At 37.4% G+C, this 20,811-nt stretch overlaps 2 protein-coding genes across 2 annotated transcripts in view; both read right to left on the reverse strand.

Annotated features, from left to right (window-relative positions):
- APPBP2 (amyloid beta precursor protein binding protein 2) overlaps window positions 1–20,811 on the reverse strand; it is a 60,041-nt gene that overhangs the window by 21,280 nt on the left and 17,950 nt on the right. The window contains exons 2-4 of the mRNA XM_082707507.1: window positions 9,693–9,781; window positions 6,655–6,806; window positions 5,760–5,883 (exon numbers count right to left, since the gene is read on the reverse strand). Coding sequence (XP_082563633.1) covers window positions 5,760–5,883; window positions 6,655–6,806; window positions 9,693–9,781 — 365 coding nt within the window. The remainder of the gene's footprint in view (window positions 1–5,759; window positions 5,884–6,654; window positions 6,807–9,692; window positions 9,782–20,811) is intronic.
- Window positions 15,493–20,811, reverse strand: part of LOC309852241 (uncharacterized protein) — a gene marked incomplete at its 5' end in the record, with an annotated part of 92,589 nt that continues 87,270 nt past the window's right edge. Inside the window, one exon of the mRNA XM_082708531.1 lies at window positions 15,493–15,946. The remainder of the gene's footprint in view (window positions 15,947–20,811) is intronic.

Consider the following 20,811-nt stretch of genomic DNA (forward strand, 5'->3'; position numbering starts at 1 on the left):
AATATCTTTTTTTTTTTAAAAAGGGAGGGGGGAAAAAAAAGAAAGAAAAAGAAAATGGATTACAATAAAGCCAAGAGTGGAAGTAAGGCAATCAGGACAGAGGTATTGCAATAATCCAGAAGAAAGACAGACCTTGAGAAAAAAGGATAGGTACTAGAGATAGAGTTGACAGTTATCCAAACAGTTCAATAGGAAAAGGTTAAACTCAAGCATAGGTTATAAATTCACAGAATGAAAAGAACGGTATTAACCTCACAGAACGGTATTAGCCTCTTATTTCTACAAGCCTAAGAACTGCATTTCCAACAACATTCACTGTAGATATTCCTCCTAAAAATAAATTTCTAGAAATTATTTAATAATTGGCATATGATGGGGCAGCAAACTAAATATGCTAAGCCAGAAAAGCACAGCTTGTTATCTTCTCCAGTCCCTGCTGGTTGTCTCTTGAAACAAAAGGGCAAATTAAACATATGGAGTCTCTCTTCAGGGTCTGTACATCCATCTGGGCTGACACAAAGCAGGATAAAGGATCCAAGAAACTTTTGGTCAACTGAAGATCTAATTTTGCCCAATACTCAGCCTAACAAAAAGGCAGGTTCTCAAGGTTCTCCAACTGTGGTTTTCAAAAGTAAGCATAGTATTTTATTATTTTTAAAAACGATTTTATTTATTTATTTATTTTTTTAAATTTTATTTATTTGTCAGAGAGAGAGTGAGTGAGAGCGAGCACAGGCAGACAGAGTGGAAGGAAGAGTCAGAGGGAGAAGCAGGCTCCCTGCGGAGCAAGGAGCCCGATGTGGGACTCGATCCCAAGACGCTGGGATCATGACCTGAGCCGAAGGCAGCTTCTTAACCAACTGAGCCACCCAGGCGTCCCAAAAACGATTTTATTTTTAAGAGCAGTTTTAGGGATGCCTGGGAGGCTCAGTCGGTTAAGTGTCTAACTTTGGCTCAGGTCATGATCTCAGTCAGGGTCCTGGGATCAACGCCTGCGTGGGACTCACCATTCAACAGAGAGTCTGCTTGTCCCTCTACTGCCATAACCCTGCTTGAGCTTTCTCTCTCAAATAAATAAATAAATAAAACATTTTTTTAAAAAGGGAAATTTTAGGTTCACAGTAAAACTGAGCAGAAGGTACAGAGACTTCTCATATACCCTCCTTCCTGCAGTATTAGCTTTATGAAAAAATACAATCACATCTACCTGATCAAGAGCTATTGTCAAAAACAATTACATTTAATTGGTTAAATAATTCACTGTTTGAATGGCAAATATACAAGTTTTTGTTTTTTAAGATTTTATTTTTAAGTAATCTTTACACCCAATGTGGGGCTCAAACTTAAAACCCTGAGATCAAGAGTTGCATGCTCTACTGACTGAGGCAGCCCAGCACCCCTATAAGTTTAGAAGTCATTAATTTATGAATATATTCACTCTGAGACTAAGCAATATGACTAGGCCAAACCTCATAAGACACAAAAAAAATAAATACATTAAAAGTAAATGTGAAAAAAAATAATCTCTCTCCTCCTTACAAGAGTATGTCTCCAAGAACTATTTAACAATTTTGGAAATAAATGACAGACTAAAATTCTTTTCTACTGTAGTAAAATACGCAACAAAAAATCTGCCATACTATTTTAAGCATACACTTCAGTGTCATTACAGTCACCATATTGTGTGACAATCACCACCATCTATTTCCAAAACTTTTCATCACTCCAAAAAGAAACTCTATAACAAGCAATCAATTCCCATATACCCTTTACCCCACCTGCACCATTTACACTCCCATTAGCAAGGATCCCAATTTCTTCACATTCTTAATTAACACTTAATTTTTATTTTTAATTATAGCCATGCCGGGTATGTGTAAAGTGGTATCTCATGTTTGATTTTCATTTCCCTAATGAAAAATTATGCTGAACATCTTTTGGCTATTTTATCTTCTTTTGTGGACAAATGTGTTCTTGAGGCCTTTACCCATTTTTTAATCAGGTTGTTGTTGTTGATTGGTAGTTCTTGATATATTCTGGATACTACACCCTTATCTGATATATGATCTGCAAATATTTTCTCCAATTCTCCAATTCCCCAATTCTACTTTCTTGATAATATCCTTTGATGTGCATAGTTTTTTATTTTGATGAAATCCAACTCATCTGTGAACAGAAATGGTTTCACTTCTTTCTTTCCAATATGGATGCCATTTTTTCTTTTTCTTGTCTAATTCCTTTAGTTAGAACTTTCAGGGCAATGTTTAATAGTAATAGTGAAAGCAGGCATCCTAGATCTTGTTCGTGATCTTAGGGACTAAGCTTTTCAGTGTTTCACCATTGAGTACGATGTCAGCTGTGGGTTCTTCATAAATACTATCATGTTGAGGAACTCTTCTGCTCCCGGTTTTTTGAATGTTCGATTATGAAAAGGTGTCAGATTTTGTCAAACGTCTTTTTTGTCTATTGAGAAGATTCTGTTTCTTTCCTTCTTTTTAAAATTTTTATTAAAGAGAGCTAGTGAGCGTGTGCACACAAGCTGGGAGAGAGGCAGGCAGAGGCAGAAAAAGGCTCCCCACTGAGCAAGGAGCCCAATGAGGGACTAAAAGACCTGAGCCAAAGGCAGATGCTTAACCAACTGAGCCACCCAGGCATCCCTCCCTCCCTTCTTTTTTTTTTTTTTTTTAAAGATTCTAATTAATGATCTGACAGAGAGATACAGCGAGAGACACAGTGAGAGAGGAAACATAAGCAGGGGAAGTGGGAGAGGCAGAACAGGCTTCCTGTGGAGCAGGGAGTCTAATGCGGGACTCCATTCCAGGACCCTGGGATCATGACCTGAGCCGAAGGCAGTTGCTTAACCAACTGAGCCACCCAGTGCCCCCACTGACTTTCTTATGTCAATCATCGTTGCATTCCTGGAATAAATCCCAATTACTCATAGTATACAATACTTTTATATGCCATTAGTTTGATGTGCTAGTATTCTATTGAGAATTTTAATTAAAAAAATTTTTTTAATTTAACATATAATGTATTATTAGCCCCAGGGGTACAGGTCTGTGAATCACCAGGTTTACACACTTCACTGCACTCACCATAGCACATACCTTCCCCAATGTCCATAACCCCACCTCCCTCTCCCTACCCCTTCACCCCCGCAATCTGATGAGAATTTTTACATCTGTATTCACAGAGGATATTATCCTGTAATTTTCTTCTCTTGTGATGTCTTTTTTCTGACTTTGATATCAGGGTAATGCTGGCCTCACAGCATGAGTTAGGAAGTATTCCTCCTTAATTTTTTGGAAAACGCTGAGAAGGTCTGGTGTTATTTCTTTAAATGTTTGGTAGCACTCATTTGATGAGAAATTCTGGTCCTGGAGTTTTCTTTTTGGAAGGTTTTTTGGTTTTATTTAGGTTCCATGCACATTGTGGAGCCCAATGTGGGGCTCGAATTGGAAATCAAGACCTTGAGCTAAAACAAGAGTTGGATGCTTAATCAACTGAGCCACCCAGGTGACCCACGTTGGAAGGTTTTTGATTACTGATTCAATCTCTACTTGCTATAGTTTTGTTGAGATTTTTTTGGGCCAATTTAGGTAATTTTACGCATTTCTAGGGATTTGTTCATTTCAGCTACAATATCTATTCTGTTTGCATACAGCTGTTCATAGGATTCTCTTATGTTTCCATTTCTGGAAGGCTGGTAGTGAAACCTTGATTTGTATTTCTGATTTTAGCCATTTGCATCTTTTTTAGGGGGGTGGGTCAGTCTAGTGTGGTTTTAATTTTATGTGTGGGAGCAAAGCACTGTGAGATGCTGCAGACACTGCTAACTCCGTAACTAACAGCCATTTTTCCACCTCATGCTTTGTTGGCAGGAGCCTGACTTTGTTTAGGCATTCATCTCTTTCTCTGCTTCGCTCTCTGCCTGCTTGTGATCTCTGTTTGTCACATAAATAAATAAATAAATAAATAAATAGTATTCAAATTCTGGGTATTTTTAGGGTATGCCGCTTATATAGGTGGCTGCTATCTTATTTGCTACACATGGCATTTATAATCTTTTTAGTGGACTTATTTTATTAGCAATATCCCTTTTGTATGAACTAATGGTTTTTATCCTGAATTTTGCTTTATTGTTAATACAGTTAATACTTTTTTTTTTTTTTTAAAGATCTTATTTATTTATTTGACTGAGAGAAATCACAAGTAGGCAGAGAGGCAGGCAGAGAGAGAGGAGGAAGCAGGCTCCCTGCTGAGCAGGGAGCCCAATGTGGGGCTCGATCCCAGGACCCTGGGACCATGACCCAAGCTGAAGGCAGAGGCTTTAACCCACTGAGCCACCCAGGCACCCCTGTTTATACTATTTTAATAATATATAGCTGGATTTCACTTTTTAACACTCTTTGTAGATACCACATTTACACAAAGGAATTGAGCTCATTTACATATACTGTGATGATAGTCAAATTTGGTTTTAAGCTTATCATATTACTGTTCATTTTTCATTTAGTAAGCTTTTTTTTTCATTTATTATATTTAATTATTTCCTCTCTTCTGTTTTTATCTCGTTTGGACAGTTTTCCTATCATTCTTACCCCCACTACCACTACCCTAATTTAAAATGTCTATCACTCTTTTCCATTATATAAATTATAATATCCAACCCTAGCACTGATAAGGTATGACCATGATAGCCATTCCTACTCTACTGAGCTTTTATTTGTTTAGAGAAATTCCATAAGTATTTTCCTCAGCTCTCGTACATTAAGTATACTGTACCCGATATATTTGAAAAATTTATTTTACCCTAAAAATTGGTGAGGTATAGCATTTTCTCTCAATAATGGAGATATTTCTATCTTATAGCTTCCAATTTCTATGTATTCTTTGATTTTAGGAACTCCAATTGTGTAGGGGCTCAGGTTCTTTTAAAATCTAGATTCAAGTCTTTCTCCCAGCAGTTCAGGAAGTTCTTTTCCACACTTAAAATTGAAAAATACACCAATACAATAATTGTGGTTATTTCTGGACAACAGGATTATAGATAGTATTTATTCTCTTCATAATTTTCTGTTACGTGCATAGAAAAAATAAAGACAGTAAGAAGAAAGCATTACCTCTTAACTACCTTGCCTTTCCTTTAAGTCATCTGTTAAAAAATATATTTTTAAAGAAAACAGTTATTTATAAGTAAAATACTAATCTTCTTATACATAATTCTAAAAATGCATCAAGAGTAAAAAATAAGGGGCACCTGAGTGGCTCAGTAGGTTAAAGCCTCTGCCTTCAGCTTGGGTCATGATCCCAGGGTCCTGGGGTCTAGCCCCACATCAGGCTCTCTACTCAGCAGGGAGCCCACTCCCCCCACCCCTCTCTGCCTGCCTCTCTGCGTCCTGTGATCTCTGTCAAATGAAAAAATAAAATCTTAAAAAAAAAAAGTAAAAAATAATACTCAAGAAAAACACGTATTTATTTTACCAGCAACCAGTGCCTAGCACAGTTCTGAGTACACTGAGGCATTCAATAAATATTTGGTGAGTGGAGAGAACACACAGGCTCTATGACAAAGTAAAAAATATTAAGCTAAGGTGATTATAGCAAGTTAACTATATTTTGGAGATGAGAGACAGGAGGCCAGACTAATGAAACATACAAATTATCACCTCAGAGATAACTGTTGGAGCACGCTTAAAGAGCTAAAACTATAAAAGCCACTAAAGACTATTAGAGTAGGATCTGTTCCAACTTACCTCACACAACATTCTACTGCACGAAACCAATGAAGCATCTCATCATGTAGAGTACACAACTGAAGACAGGATAGAAAAACTTTCTCAGCATCACTGTACCAGCCTGCATCTGAAAGAAAGCCACCTAAAGGACAAGAAAACTAGTAATTTTAAATAATTTAATAATAAATTACTTAAAAGCTAAAGTGACATGCTTAAAATGAATATCATCTAAAATGAAAACCAACCTAGTATTCAAGTTCTGTGCCTGGCCCAAAACAAAGATATTGTAAAACAAAACAAAACAGAACAAAAACTTATAAACTAGGGGAATCAGAACGATGTTGAGGCCTTGAATAAGGAGTCAAGAGTTTTAACTCTCTAAAAATATTCCATAGCCTATGAATTGACATTTTCTGGTTAATTAGCCATATACTCTAATGATCCCAACATTTTCAATTTGCAGGGCAAACATAACTTTTTAATCTCTCCATACTCAATTTCAAAGAACATCTCAATAAAGCTATCATTAAAAAAAAAACATCTCCATCACTGCATACTTTTGGTATGAAAATTTTTTTTGGTAATTTTAGGATCCAGACCAATAATGTAATTATGAGTTTTTTTAGAATTTCATTCTATCTCCAAGATGTTTCTTCAACCTGGCTCAGTACAATGGCCAGATACTGGTATAAATGTCTGTGGAGATGACAGAGGACCTCAATGAACACAGACCTTCCTGCCTTTTACTAAAGTTACTACTAGGTTGGTTTTCATTTTAGTTTTTCTAAACTCATTTAGTTTTTCTCACAACCTCCATATGTAGATTTTTGGAATGTCCTCGTTGAATCCTTTATTAAGTTTAATATGAGTCATATTATAGGACAAAATACTCCTCTATTTTACTATTACTTACCTAAAACAAAGCCAACTTGAATCGCTTTTTCTTTTACTGCAGCATCTGATTCTGCTATGTAAGAACACCGCCTACTGAATGAGTAGGCCAAGACCGAAGCAACTTTCACACCATGATCCATCAAAGCCTGGAAACAATGATGAAGCAAATGTCTGCAAGGTAAGAAAAGGTTATTTTATAAAGGTATCATATCTTATAGTTTTAGAAAGTGCTAGCTTTCTTTTTAAAAAATAACAGTACCATTATTTTAAAAGATGGAACAAGATAAAAAAACCTTTTCTGCCTTACGAATTATGAGGCTACAATAATCCACAATTTAGCCTAGTATCTTTATTCAGAGAATCACTGAGTGATCCTTTATGTGTAAACTAATGGCAGTAAGAAGTAAAACTAACTTCTAAAATCCAAATAATCCTATAATTCAACAATAACCCAATTTAAAAATGGGCAATGGATCTGAAACAGAGTTCTCCAAAGAAAATAAACAAATGACCAATAAGCACATGAAAAGATGATCGATACTATTAATCATTAGGGACATGCAAACCAAAATCACAATGAGATACCACTTCACACCCTGTAGGTGATTACTATTCTCAAAAAGTGATGGCAAAAATACGTAAACAATGGAACTCTCATACACTGATGGTAGGAATGTTAAAATCCAATAGCACCTATGGAAAATAGTTTTGAGGTTACTAAAAAAGCTAAACATAGGGTGATCATATTTATATACCCTAGTTATATATACAAGAGAACTGAAAACATATGTCCACACAAAATCTTGTCCATAAATGTTCATAGCAGCATTATCAGAATAGCCAAATAGGCAAAATGTTTATCAACAGATGACTAAACAAAACACAGTATGTTCATACAATAGAAAACTATTCAGCCATAAAAGGAAAGAAGTACTGATACAAGCAACAACATGAATAAACCTTCAAAACATTATAAGTAAAAGAAGCCAGTTACGAAAGACCATATATTCTGATTCCCTTTATATGAAGTGTCCAGAATAGGTAAATTCAGAGACAGAAAGTTGATTAATGGTAGGCCAGGGTAAGAGGACATAAGAAGTGACTGTTAATGGATACAGGATTTCTTTTTGCGGTGATGAAAATGTTCTAGAATTAGAAAGTGGTGATGGTTGCAAAACCTTGTGAATACACTAAAAGCCACTGAACTGTACAATTTAAAATGGTGAATGTGGTGGTATGTGAATTATATCTCAATTAAAAAATTGTAAATAACAACTGCAAATAACAGAATCACTGCTTTGGATAATGGGGGAAAAAAGTCAAACTACATGCTTTTAGTTTTACAAATATATTAAACACTTACCAAGGGATTTGGACTTGGTCAAAGATAACCTGAGAGATGAAAGAGAGGTATTCCACTAAATCTTTACAATGGCCATGTTTAGAATTGTATAGAGAAATTCAAATCCCGGAAAGCTAATCTTTTCTTAAAGAATTTTTTCTTTTAAGATTTTTATTTATTTATTTATTTCACAGACAGAGATCACAAGTAGGCAGAGAGGCAGGCAGGCAGAGCTGGGGAAGCAGGCTTCCCCCTGAGCAGAGAGCCCGATGCGGGACTCGATCCCAGGACCCCGAGATCATGACCTGAGCCGAAGGCAGAGGCTTAACTCACTGAGCCACCCAGGCGCCCCTTAAAGAATGTTTTTTTTTTTTTTTTTTTTTTAAGATTTTTTATTTATTTGTCAGAGAGAGTGAGCGAGAGCGGGCACAGGCAGACAGAGTGGAAGGCAGAGTCAGACGGAGAAGCAGGCTCCCTGCGGAGCAAGGAGCCCGATGTGGGACTCGATCCCAGGACGCCGGGATCATGACCTGAGCCGAAGGCAGCTGCTTAACCAACTGAGCCACCCAGGCGTCCCAAGAATGTTTTTAAAAGAAGTTTTTCTGTAGCCTTCTTTATCAAAATGAAGTTCTCAGTTATTTTTTTTTAACAGATTTATTTTAATTATTTAACCAGCAGTTTCTCTGTAATACAAAGGCCACATTTCAAAGTTACCCCTGAATACTGAAATTATGCTGATTATTTACCTGTTTATTATTACTATTATGATTTTTTAAAGATTTTATTTATTTATTTGACACACAGAGAGAGATCACAAGTAGTCAGAGAGGCAGGCAGAGAGAGAGAGAGAGAAAGAGAAGCAGGCTCCCTGCTGAGCAGAGAGCCTGATGTGGGGCTCAATCCCAGAACCCTGGCATCATGACCTGAGCCAAAGGCAGAGGCTTTAACCCACTGAGCTACCCAGGTGCCCCACTTGTTTATCATTTTATCATTCTTCTCTAAAATACAAAATCCACCAAAAAGAGACACAGATTTTATTCACTCCTGTAATCCCCGATCTTCAACAGTACCTAACAAGGACTAGGCATTCAACAAGTATATACTCAGTTAATTTGTTGAACAAATGGAACTTGATAATGTTCTTATTAAAGACAGCAGTATTTTGTAAAAACTACAATCTTATTTTCCTAGAGTTAGGAAAAAGAAATGGCTTTTAAAGCAAATTCTGGGGACGCCTGGGGGGCTCAGTTGGTTAAGCCGCTGCCTTCAGCTCAGGTCATGATTCCAGCGGAATCGAGTCCCACATCCGGCTCCTTGCTCAGCAGAGAGCCTGCTTCTCTCTCTGTCTCTGCCTGCCACTCTGTCTGCCTGTGCTCGCTCTCGCACTCTCTCTCTCTGACAAGTAAATAAATAAAATCTTAAAAATAAATAAATAAATAAATAAATAAAGCAAATTCTGGGAAGAATGCTAAAGAGAACAGCAAGTATAATCAAAGGCTGTGTCACTATACATGTATATGGTTCTTACTACATGGTAACAGCTACCATGGGAAAGATGAATTCAATCTCATTTTCTTGAACACAAAAAGCAAGGTGGTACTGATGGTTTCATAATGGGAATTGCACTTAATGCCAGTGAAGTACACCTAAGAAGTTACAATGGTAAAATTCAGGCATGTATAGTTTACTATAATTTTTTTAAAAAGTGATTTTACCTTTTATCCAAAGCTCTCAATACTTTAGCAAAAACTTCCAATTCACAAAATTCACTGCCCAGTTGACATAAGCGTCCCTGTTGGTAAAGCTGAAATGAAAATGAAAAAGGTAATTTTAAAATGTTAATTTAATTTTATACTTTAGTTATACTTATAGATATAATTTAATTGACTTAATATTTGATTATTTCATGGATATTACCCCAAGTCGGTATGCTCACACAGCAGTATCAGGAAACATACGTCTGCTGTCTTAGAGAAATATAGCAGTAAATTAACAACTTTTTTTAAGAGGGGAGAAGGGGCAGAGGGAGACAGACAATCCAGGGCAAGCTCCATACCCAGGGGCTCAATCTCACAACCCTGAGACCATGACCTGAGTCAAAACTAAGAGTCAAAAATGCTTAACTGATGGAGCCACTCAGGAGTCCCTAAATTAACAAGTTTCTACAATTCATAAAAAACATTTTAATAGTTGTATATAAAGTTAGTATTTATAAAATAGTATCTGGTACATGTTGAATACTACAAAGTGTTATATAATTATTTATTATATAAACTTAAAAAGTTATGGGGCGCCTGGGTGGCTCAGTCAGTTAAGCATCTGCCTTTGGCTTGGGTCATGATCTTGGGGTCCTAAGATCTAGACCCATGTCAGGTTCCCCATTCAGTGGGAAGTCTGCTTCACGCATTCTCTCAAATAAAACCTTTAAATAAACATAAAAAATTATATACAAGAAACTTTTAAAATTAACTTTTCTTTAAACAAAACTAGATAGTTAATGTAAAATTATCAAAATTATAGCACAGATAATGTCCAAAAGCCAGAATGCTCAATATACCCCACTAAAGGGCTCCTCAGCCTACCACAAAAATCTCAGCTCAGTTCTGGCCATGATACTTTACAAGCACACCAAAAGACATCTAAAGTAATCTAGGGGGGCAATTGGGTGGCTCAGTCGGTTAAGTGTCTGCCTTCACCTCAGGACACTGTGAGTTCAGTGTCCTGGGCTCCCTGCTCAGTGGGGAATCTGTTCCTTCCTCTCCTGTTGCCCCCTCCCTCTGTGCTCTCTCCCGCACTCTTTCTGACTCTCTCAAATAAATAAAGTCTTTAAAAAATAGTAATAAATAAAGTATTCCAGGATGAAAAAAGAACTAAAACCACAAAGTAATCCAAGATGGTAGGATTTCTAATCATGTCACAATCATTTATTCATTTTGCCTTTTTAGAACTTTTGTTTCAAACATTTATTTGTTTGAGAGAGAGATAGAGAGTGCAAGTGAATCTGTGGGAGAGGGGGGCAGAGGGAGAGGAAGAGGATCTGAAGCCAACTCCACACTGAGGGAGGAACGTGATCTCACGACCTGGAGATCATGACCAGATCTGAAAGGAAGAGTTAAGCACTAAACTGACTGAGCCACCCAGGCACCCTTAGAACATCTTTTAAAAATGACATTTTAGGGATGCTGGTTGGTTAGGTAGAACATGCAGCTCAATCTTGGGGTTGTGAGTTCAGGCCCCACATTGGGTGTAGGGATTACTTAAAATAAAAATCTTTAAAAAAGGGGGGGGGGCAGAAAATTTTAACAAATGTGTTAAATGTTTATCATGAATAATACATGCACACAGTTAAAAAGAGACAAATAAATACCTCTGCCCCACTCCAGCTTCACCAGCTTTTGAATTTATATGTATTTTATAAATACAGTACCTTAGAAGGCTTGAATTTTGTTTCATTAATTCACTTTATAGGCACTTAACTCTTAGCTCAGTTGATAGAACATGGGTTTCAGAAAGAGGACAAGATCTAGAATTCATTTGTCAAATGGGCCATTAACTTTGTGCTAAGAAAATATACCACAAGCTCAGTCAGCTAGTTCTTGGGCCAATCACTAGTCTCAATGGAAGCCAGGTCAAATTAGGTAGATACTTTAATGCAAATCAATACGGACAACTCTGAAAAATCCCTAACTCCTGAAGGGGAGAACAGATAAGGGACCACCAAATGCTCAGGAAGAAAAGGCAGAAATGTTTCCACATAAAATGGTCAGATAGTCGTACTAACAGTAAAACTTTAAAATGGATGCATTCCTAGAGATGTATAAACTACCAAAACTGGGAGCGCCTGGGTGGCTCAGTGGGTTAAAGCCTCTGCCTTTGGCTCAGGTCATGATCTCAGGCTCCTGGTATCGAGCCCCGCATGGGGCTCTCTGCTCAGCAGGGAGCCTGCTGCCAGGCCCCCCTCTGCCTGCCTCTCTGCCTACTTCTGATCTCCCTCTCTGTGTCAAATAAATAAATAATCTTAAAACAAAACAAACCCCCAAAACAACTACCAAAACTGAACCAGGAAGAAACAGAAAACCTGAACAGACCCATAACCAGTAAGGAGATTGAAGCAGTCATCAAAAATTTCCGAACAAACAAGAGCCCAGGGCCAAAGGGCTTCCCAGGGGAATTCTACCAAATATTTAAAGAAAAATTACTATCTATTCTCCTGAAACTGTTCCAAAAAAATAGAAATGGAAGGAAAACTGCCAAACTCATTTTATGAGGCCAGCATTACCTTGATCCCCAAACCAGACAAAGACCCCATCAAAAAATTATAGACCAACATCCTTGATGAATGCAGATGTGAAAATTTTCACCAAACTACTAGTCAATAGGATCCAACAGTACATTAAAAGGTTATTCACCACAACCAAGTGGGATTTGTTCCAGGGCTATAAGGTTGGTTCAACACCCGCAAATCAATCAATGTGATACAATACATTAATAAAAGAAAGAACAAGAACCACATGATACTCTCAATAGATGCTGAAAAAGCATTTGACAAAGTACAGCATCCTTTCTTGATCAAAACTCTTCAAAGTGTAGGGACAGAGGGTATATTCCTCAATATCATCCAAGCCATCTATGAAAAACCCACAGCAAATATCATTCTCAATGGAGAAAAACACAGCTTTTCGGCTAAGGTCAGGAACACGGCAGGGATGTCCATTATCACCACTGCTATTTAACATAGTACTAGAAGTCCTTGCCTCAGCAATCAGACAACAAAAAGAAATTAAAGGCGTCCAAATTGGCAAAGAAGAAGTTTAACTGTCACTCTTTACAGATGATATGATACTTTCTATGGAAAAGCCAAAAGACTCCACTCCAAATTTGCTAGAATTTGTATAAGAATTCAGTAAAGTGTCAGGATATAAAATCAACGCACAGAAATCAGTTGCATTTCTATACACCAACAACAAAATAGAAGAAAGAGAAATTAAGAAGTCAATCCCATTTCCAATTGTACCCAATACCAAAAGATACCTAGGAATAAACCTAACCAAAGAGGAAAAGGCTTTGTACTCAGAAAACTATAAAGTATTCATGAAAGAAATTGAGAATGACACATAAAGAAATGGAAAAATGTTCCATGCTCATGGATTGGAAGAACAGATATTGTGAAAGTATCTATGCTACCTAAAGCAATCTACATGTTTAATGCAATCCCCATCAAGGTACCATCAATTTTTTTCGAAGAAATGGAACAAATAATCTTAAAATTTATATGGAACCAGAAAAGACCTGGAACCAAAAAAGAACCAAAAAATTTATATGGAACCAGAAAAGACAGAGGAATGTTGAAAAAGAAAGCCAAAGTTGGTGGCATCACAATTCCAGACTTCAAGCTTTATTACAAAGCTGTCATCATGAAGACAGTATGGTACTAGCACAAAAACAGACACACAGATCAATGGAACAGAACAGAGAGCCCAGAAATGGACCCTCAACTCTATGGTCAACGGATCTTCAACAAAGCAGGAAAGAATGTCCAATGGAAAAAAGACAGTCTCTTCAACAAATGGTGTTTGGAAAATTGAACAGCCACATGGAGAAAAATGAAACTGGACCATTACCTTACACCACACACAAAAATAGACTCCAAATGGATGAAAGACCTCAATGTGAGACAGAAATCCATCAAAATCCTTGAGGAGAACACAGGCAGCAACCTCTTCGACCTCAGCCACAGCAACTTCTTCATCGAAACATTGCCAAAGGCAAGGGAAGCAAGGGCAAAAATAAACTAGTAGAACTTCATCAAGATTAAAAGCTTTTGCACAGCAAAGGAAACAGTCAACAAAACCAAAAGACAACTGACAGAATGGGAGAAGATTATTTGCAAAGGATATATCAGATAAAGGGCCAGTGTCCAAAATATATAAAGAACTTATCAAACTCAACACCCAAAGAACAAATAATCCAATCAAGAAATGGGCAGAGGACATGAACAGACATTTCTACAAAGAAGACATCCAGATAGCCAACAGACACATGAAAAAGTGCTCCACATCACTTGGCATCAGGGAAATACAAATCAAAACCACAATGAGATACCACCTCACACCAGTCAGAATGGCTAAAATTAACAAATCAGGAAATGACAGATGCTGGCGAGGATGTAGAGAAAGGGGAACCCTCCTACACTGTTGGTGGGAATGCAAGCTGTTGCAGCCACTCTGGAAAACAGCATGGAGGTTCCTCAAAAAGTTGAAAATAGAGCTACCCTACAACCCAGCAATTGCACTACCAGGTATTTACCCTAAAGATACAAATGTAGTGATCCAAAGGAGCACACGCACCCGAATGTTTATAGCAGCAATGTCCTCAATAGTCAAACTATGGAAAAAACCTAGATGTCCATCAACAGATAAACGGATAAAGAAGATGTGGTATATATATATACAATGGAATACTATGCAGCCACCAAAAGAAATGAAATCTTGCCATTTGTGATGATGTGGATGGAACTAGAGGGTATTATGCTGAGCGAAATAAGTTAGTCAGAGAAAGACAATTATCATATGATCTCCCTGATAAGAGGAATTTGAGAGGCAAAGTGGGGGGTTTGAGGGGTAAGGAAGGAAAAGATGGGATCAGGAGGGAAACAAACCATAAGAGAAAACCATAATCTCACAAAACAAACTGAGTGTTGCAGGGGGGAAAGACAGGGTGGTTGGGTTATGGACACTAGGGAGGGTATATGCTATGGTGACTGCTGTAGAGTGTGTAAGCCTGATGAGTCACACACCTGTACCCCTGAGGCAAATATTACATTATATGTTAATTAAGAAAAATTGAAAAAACAAAAAACAGTAAAACTTTATAAGGAAAGATTTGTTCATTTTGGAGGTTATTATGTTTTCTGCTATAGTAAGAGCTTCTAGGAATGTACAAAGTAAAATTCAGTGTTACTAACCACTGTCATACTTTGACTAATCAACCAACAGAGAATAACTCAGGGAAAATAAATCTGAGTATTTATAACATAAGCCCTATTCAGGAGCTTAACAATGTGATAAATTTCTGATATGGGTCAGAAAAACAAATGTACTTAACAAAATAAATATATACACACTCCAAAAACAGTACAGAACAAAAAAATTTCTGCTTACCAAAATAACTCATCATTAGCAAACTTAAGGGTTAGCATTTCTTTTAAGATAGGAGAAATGAAAACAAGTTGTACAACTTTTTGCCTATACTCACTAGGTCAAAAAGAGACAAACTTGTATGTTCTACAACTCAAAATATCCCTTTAATGACTAGAAATGTATATATCCTACTAAATGGGGTTCAAAACTAAAATTTAAGATTATTTATTTGACAGACAGAGATCACAAGTAGGCTGAGAGGCAGGCAGAGAGAGAGGGAAACAGGCTCCCCGCTGAGCAAAGAGCCTGATGCTGGGCTTGATCCCAGGACCCTGAGATCATGACCTGAGCCGAAGGCAGAGGCTTAACCCACTGAGCCATTTAGGCGCCCCTTGAAACTAAAATTTAGAGAAGTTATTTCCTTAGTTAAAGTTATAAATATATCATAAACATGCCCTTATTAACATAACAGCCCCCCTTTACTCAACTATTCAATTTTTCTAGCTAAAAATGGGTTCATATTTCAATTCTGGGAAGAGTTTAATGATTTGCTTCAAATTATCCTTATCAGGTTTATGCAAAAAAAAAGCAAATTTACACATTCTATGAACAAAATTTCTGGACACTAATTCAGATTAAAAATAGCATTTAATGCTTACAAAGATCTAGTATGTGCCGGGCACTGTTCTAAGTACTTTTCGTAAGTAATTCTTCTATCTTTCACAGTTAAGGAAATCGAGGCATGTTAAATAACCTGATCAAAACCTCACAATTAAGAAGTGGTAAAATACAAATTTGGCCCCAGGAAGTCTGTCTTTACATCCATGTTCCTTTTTTTTTTTTTTTTTTAAGATTTTATTTATTTATTTGACAGAGATCACAAGTAGGCAGAGAGGCAGGCAGAGAGAGAGGAGGAAGCAGGTTCCATGCTGAGCAGAGAACCCGATGCGGGTCTTGATCCCAGGACCCTGAGATCATGATCTGAGCCGAAGGCAGCGGCTTAACCCACTGAGCCACCCAGGCGTCCCTACATCCATGTTCTTAATAACTTACACTAGACTGCCTCTTGAAGATAATCTATCAGGAACTAAGAGTACACATAAGAGGGTAATGTTTAAAAATTTATAGAGTAGAAGATTTAAAGAGTAATTCCTTCATAGATTCATATGGCTTATACAGTCGAGTTCTTGGTACTGATTTCGTTAGATTTTTAAAATGTGACTGATTTCAGTTTATTCTTAGTGTTCCATATTTTTTTTTAAAGATTTTATTTATTTGCCAGAGACAGCAATAGCAAGTGTGAGTGCACACAAGCAGGGGAGAGTGGCTGGCAGAGGGAAAAACAGGCTCCCCACTGAACAAGAAGTCCCACGCAAGACACGTCATGGGATCATGACCTGAACCCAAGATAGACGCTTAACCAATGAAGCCACCGAGGCACCCCAACGGTGTTTCATATTCTGTATGCAATGAATAAGGAGGCTATTAAAGGACTCTGATCAACTACTTTTAGCTATTGGTTCTTTAAGGAAAATAAGGAAAAATAGCTTATTTTTAGAAGTAGATAAATTACCTCCCAACAGAATCAAAAACAGACAATAAAATACAACTAGAACAGGGGTGCCTGGATGGCTCAGTCAATACAACTCTTGATTTCAGCTCAGGTCATGATCTCAGGGTTGTGAGATCAAGCCCCACAGCCAGCTCGTGCTGGGCATGGAGTCTGCTTAAAATTCTCTCTCTGAAAAAAAAAAAAAAAAATCTCTCTGTCGGGGCAGCTGGGTGGCTCAGGTCATGATCCCAGAGTGTTGGGATCTAGCCCTGCATTGGGCTCTCTACTCAGCGGGGAGCCTGTTTGCTTTCCCCTCTCTCTGTCTCTGCCTGCTTCTCTGCCTACTTGTGATCTATCAAATAAATAAATAAAATCTTAAAAAGAAAAAAAAGATTCTCGGTCTCTGCCCCTCTCCCCCACTTAAAAAATAAAAAAACAAAAAAACAACAACAAAAACCCCACCTATAACAATACTATACAGGTATGAAGACAGACCAATGAATGTACCAAAATGCAAAAATCAACATATGATGAAAGAAAAAATTTTTAAATCACTGAAGTAGCTAATAAAGAGTACATAAAAATGGGGAAGCAAAGTAAGATGCCTCCTGATTAAATATAGCAAAAAAATTTTTTTTTCAACTTAAATCACAGTAGTGATAAAAGTCACCTGGTAACATTGCCTTTCAAAACATAACAAAGGCAAAAATCATAAAGTAAGAGATAAATGATTACACAAAACCTTAAAATGCCCATAAATATAGAATATTATAAACAATTTTAAATATAACAAAACTGAGTAAAATTAATAATACACACATATAAGAGTTAATATCTTTAAGACACAAAGGAATGAACTCCTGGTGATGTTTTAGAAGCAAAGGCTTCCAAAGACAAGAGTAAAAATCTTGTAACATACCAAAGGAAAAAACTATTGCAACGGCAATGCAAAACAGTCCCAAACCCAGAAAACTCTTTGGGAGGTAAAGATGGGGATGAAAGTCTTCCTTAACCCAAGGGATTTTTAATTAGCACGGGTGCTTTCCCAGCCAATTCAAGATCACCACAGGCTAAGAATGAACAGCTTAGTCTAGACATCAAATTAGCATACAAAATAATCTAGGTTAATTCCCAACAACAAAAACTTGGAAAGGTTTAGAAAAAAAAAAAAAAAAGAAAGAAAGAAACTGAGTTCACACTATTGTCTAAAAGTAACTATGAAAAGTCACACACAGACACAATCTATGAAACTTGTGTACCTCACTCATATTTGAACTGTTAACCCCTTTTTAAGAGTCATTAAGGAGCAAAAATCTTCAGAAATGAAAAGGAGTTATCAAGGAAAATTACCATGACACAAAAAATGAACAAGTTTCAGCAAAGTCTGAATACTACACCTCCACTTTTGTTTTTAAATTATATATCTACCATCATATATACGCATGTTTTTTAGAAATCTGGACTATAGTCAATAAACTGTACACCCATGAGATAGGGTTTCTATTTCAAATCTTTCACCTGGATTACTGCAAAGGTTTGATAAAAACTGGCTTCTCCATTTGCACTCTTGTCCATTTCTAGTCAACTGTCCAAACAGCACCAAGAATGATCTTTTTATTTATTTATTTTTAAAGATTTTATTTATTTATTTGACACAGAGAGAGAGATCACAAGTAGGCAGAGAGACAGACAGAGAGAGAGGGAGGAAGCAGGCTCTCCGCGGAGCAGAGAGCCCGATGTGGGGCTCGATCCCAGGATCCTGAGATCATGACCTAAACCGAAGGCAGAGGCTTAACCCACTGAGCCACCCAGACGCCCCAAGAACGATCTTTTTAAAATGTAAATTATTTCATACCATTCCTTGTTTAAAAATTTTCAATGGTGGTGTCAATGTGAATGTAATTCAAAATCTTTAATGTGGTCTTAAGAGTCTCTGAAAGTCCTCTGACTCCTGCCTATTTTTTTCTTTCTTCTTCTTTTTTTTTAATATTTTATTTACTTATTTGACAGACGGAGATCATAAGCAGGCAGAGAGGCTGGCAGAGAGAGAGGAGGAAGCAGGCTCCCCGTTGAGCAGAGAGCCTGATGCGGGGATTGATCCCATGACTCTGGGATCAGGACCTGAGCCGAAGGCAGCGGCCCAATCCACTGATCACCCAGGCACCCCTCCTGCCTATTTTTCAAACCTCATCTTTTACCACCATTCTTTCTCCCTGTCCCTCACATTCTGCCACATTAGTTTTCCTTTAGCTCTATCTTACCTCATGACTTTTGCACACACACAACTGAGGCCATATGAAGTACTAGTACCACGATTCTTTGCCTGGTTAATCTGTAACTCTTCCTAATGGCCTCAACTAATATGTCGCTTCCTCACAGAGACCTTCCCTTGACTCCCCAGTCTAAATTCTGTTGTTCCCTGTTAATATTGTATCATGACATATTTTATTTTTCCCCCATAGTAGCATCAAGACATGCATCATACATTCACCCAACTTGTTAAACATGTCAGTCCATTACGCTCTACACTTTATGAGGTGACCACTGTTACCACTATATCCCCAAGACCTAGCACAAGTGCCTAGTATTAGTACACATTCAGTGCTTTCTGAATCCATAATCCAAACTGGTAGTGATCTATTTTGGATGAAACCCAACCTTACAAGAAACAAAGTACCCAAATTCATCTAAAGAAGCAGACATTGGGGTGCCTGGGTGGCTCAGTTGATTAAGCAGCTGCCTTCAGCTCAGGTCATGATCCCAGGGTCCTGGGATTGGACCCCACATCTGGCTCCCTGCTCTGTGAGAAGCCGTTCTCCCTGCTTGTGCTTGCTCTCTCTCTCCCTTGCTCTCTGTCAAATAAATAAATAACATGTTTAAAAAAAAAAAAAAGTTGACACCTAGGGAAAAGCCCCAGCTTCATACATAGTTACTTCTGCCTCCCAACCACACTGTAAGCACCTTGTCAGGCATAAATCTCATGTTCTGTCTCTATGGTGCTCTGTATAGAAGAGTGCTCACGGAATAAACTCTGAGAACAAACGTGAATGCAAATTAAATACGCTAATGATGAAGAACATAAACTGCCAGGACCTAAATGGAAAAATCAAGAACAAAATCTAAATAACAGCTGCTTAAATTTATATACAAAAATAGGTGGTTTCCTATTTTAACACTTGATGTTTTACAAAGCACCCTGGCATATTCATGAAACTTTTAGCTTACTGAACCTGTTTTGTCTTTGTGATTTTTCACATCAAAGGCAAGAAAACTATAGCCAGGAATATTTTATTTATTATTGGTTTTCATCAAGATAGTAAGTATTAGGAACATTTGTGTAAGACACTGTGCTAGGTATCAGAGATATAGTGGTGACTATCACTACAGGAATAAAAAGTCAGTAATTGTCCTCTGATCTAAAAAAAAAAAAAAAAAAAAAAAAAACCAGAAACACCCCATAAAATCTGTTAGAGCAGAAACATAATGTTCACAGATTATACAACAGAGGTAAGCAAAATATTTAAGTAGCACCAATAAAATATCTGTATCTACCCTAAGAAAAATTTCAGCTGAGTTTTGAAGAGGAACAGGAGTAAAGCTTGTGGCAATAGGGCAGATAGCAGAGATACCTTATCAAAAGCTTCCAGCTTCTTCTCAAACAAAGGGAAATGCTGAATAAAGTATCAGAAAATAACTTTTGGATAAATAGCTGAGTTTGAAACCAAGAACGAAAACTTCACAGTTGTCAAAAATTAAGAAGACACAAACTCAAAAACAGCCAGGAAGGAAGAAAAACAGAACAGGTTATACCTTGGAATGGCTATGTAGGGTGCAAACACCAGATAGGAAGGAGTCCAGGCAGCAGATCCTATTTAAGCAAAGGGACCTGGAGCTGAACCACCTACCTAAGCCAGAAATAAAAAAGTCAAAAACATTCACAGCCTTCAAAGTCTGTTATGAAAAACCGAGACCTCCAACCTAAGGCAATGAATAATCAGCCCCAATTCATGCTACCTAAATGATTTACAGATCCCAATCCCAGAACCTGGTATTAAAAACTGGTCTGAAATCGGTAAAACCCATGAAGTCCCCACAGAGACAAAGGTTAAAACACCCAGAAGGGATGATGAAAATGTTTTATAT

This window comes from Mustela nivalis (genome assembly GCF_964662115.1).
Source record: "Mustela nivalis genome assembly, chromosome: 17".
NCBI classification, from domain to species: Eukaryota; Metazoa; Chordata; class Mammalia; order Carnivora; family Mustelidae; genus Mustela; species Mustela nivalis.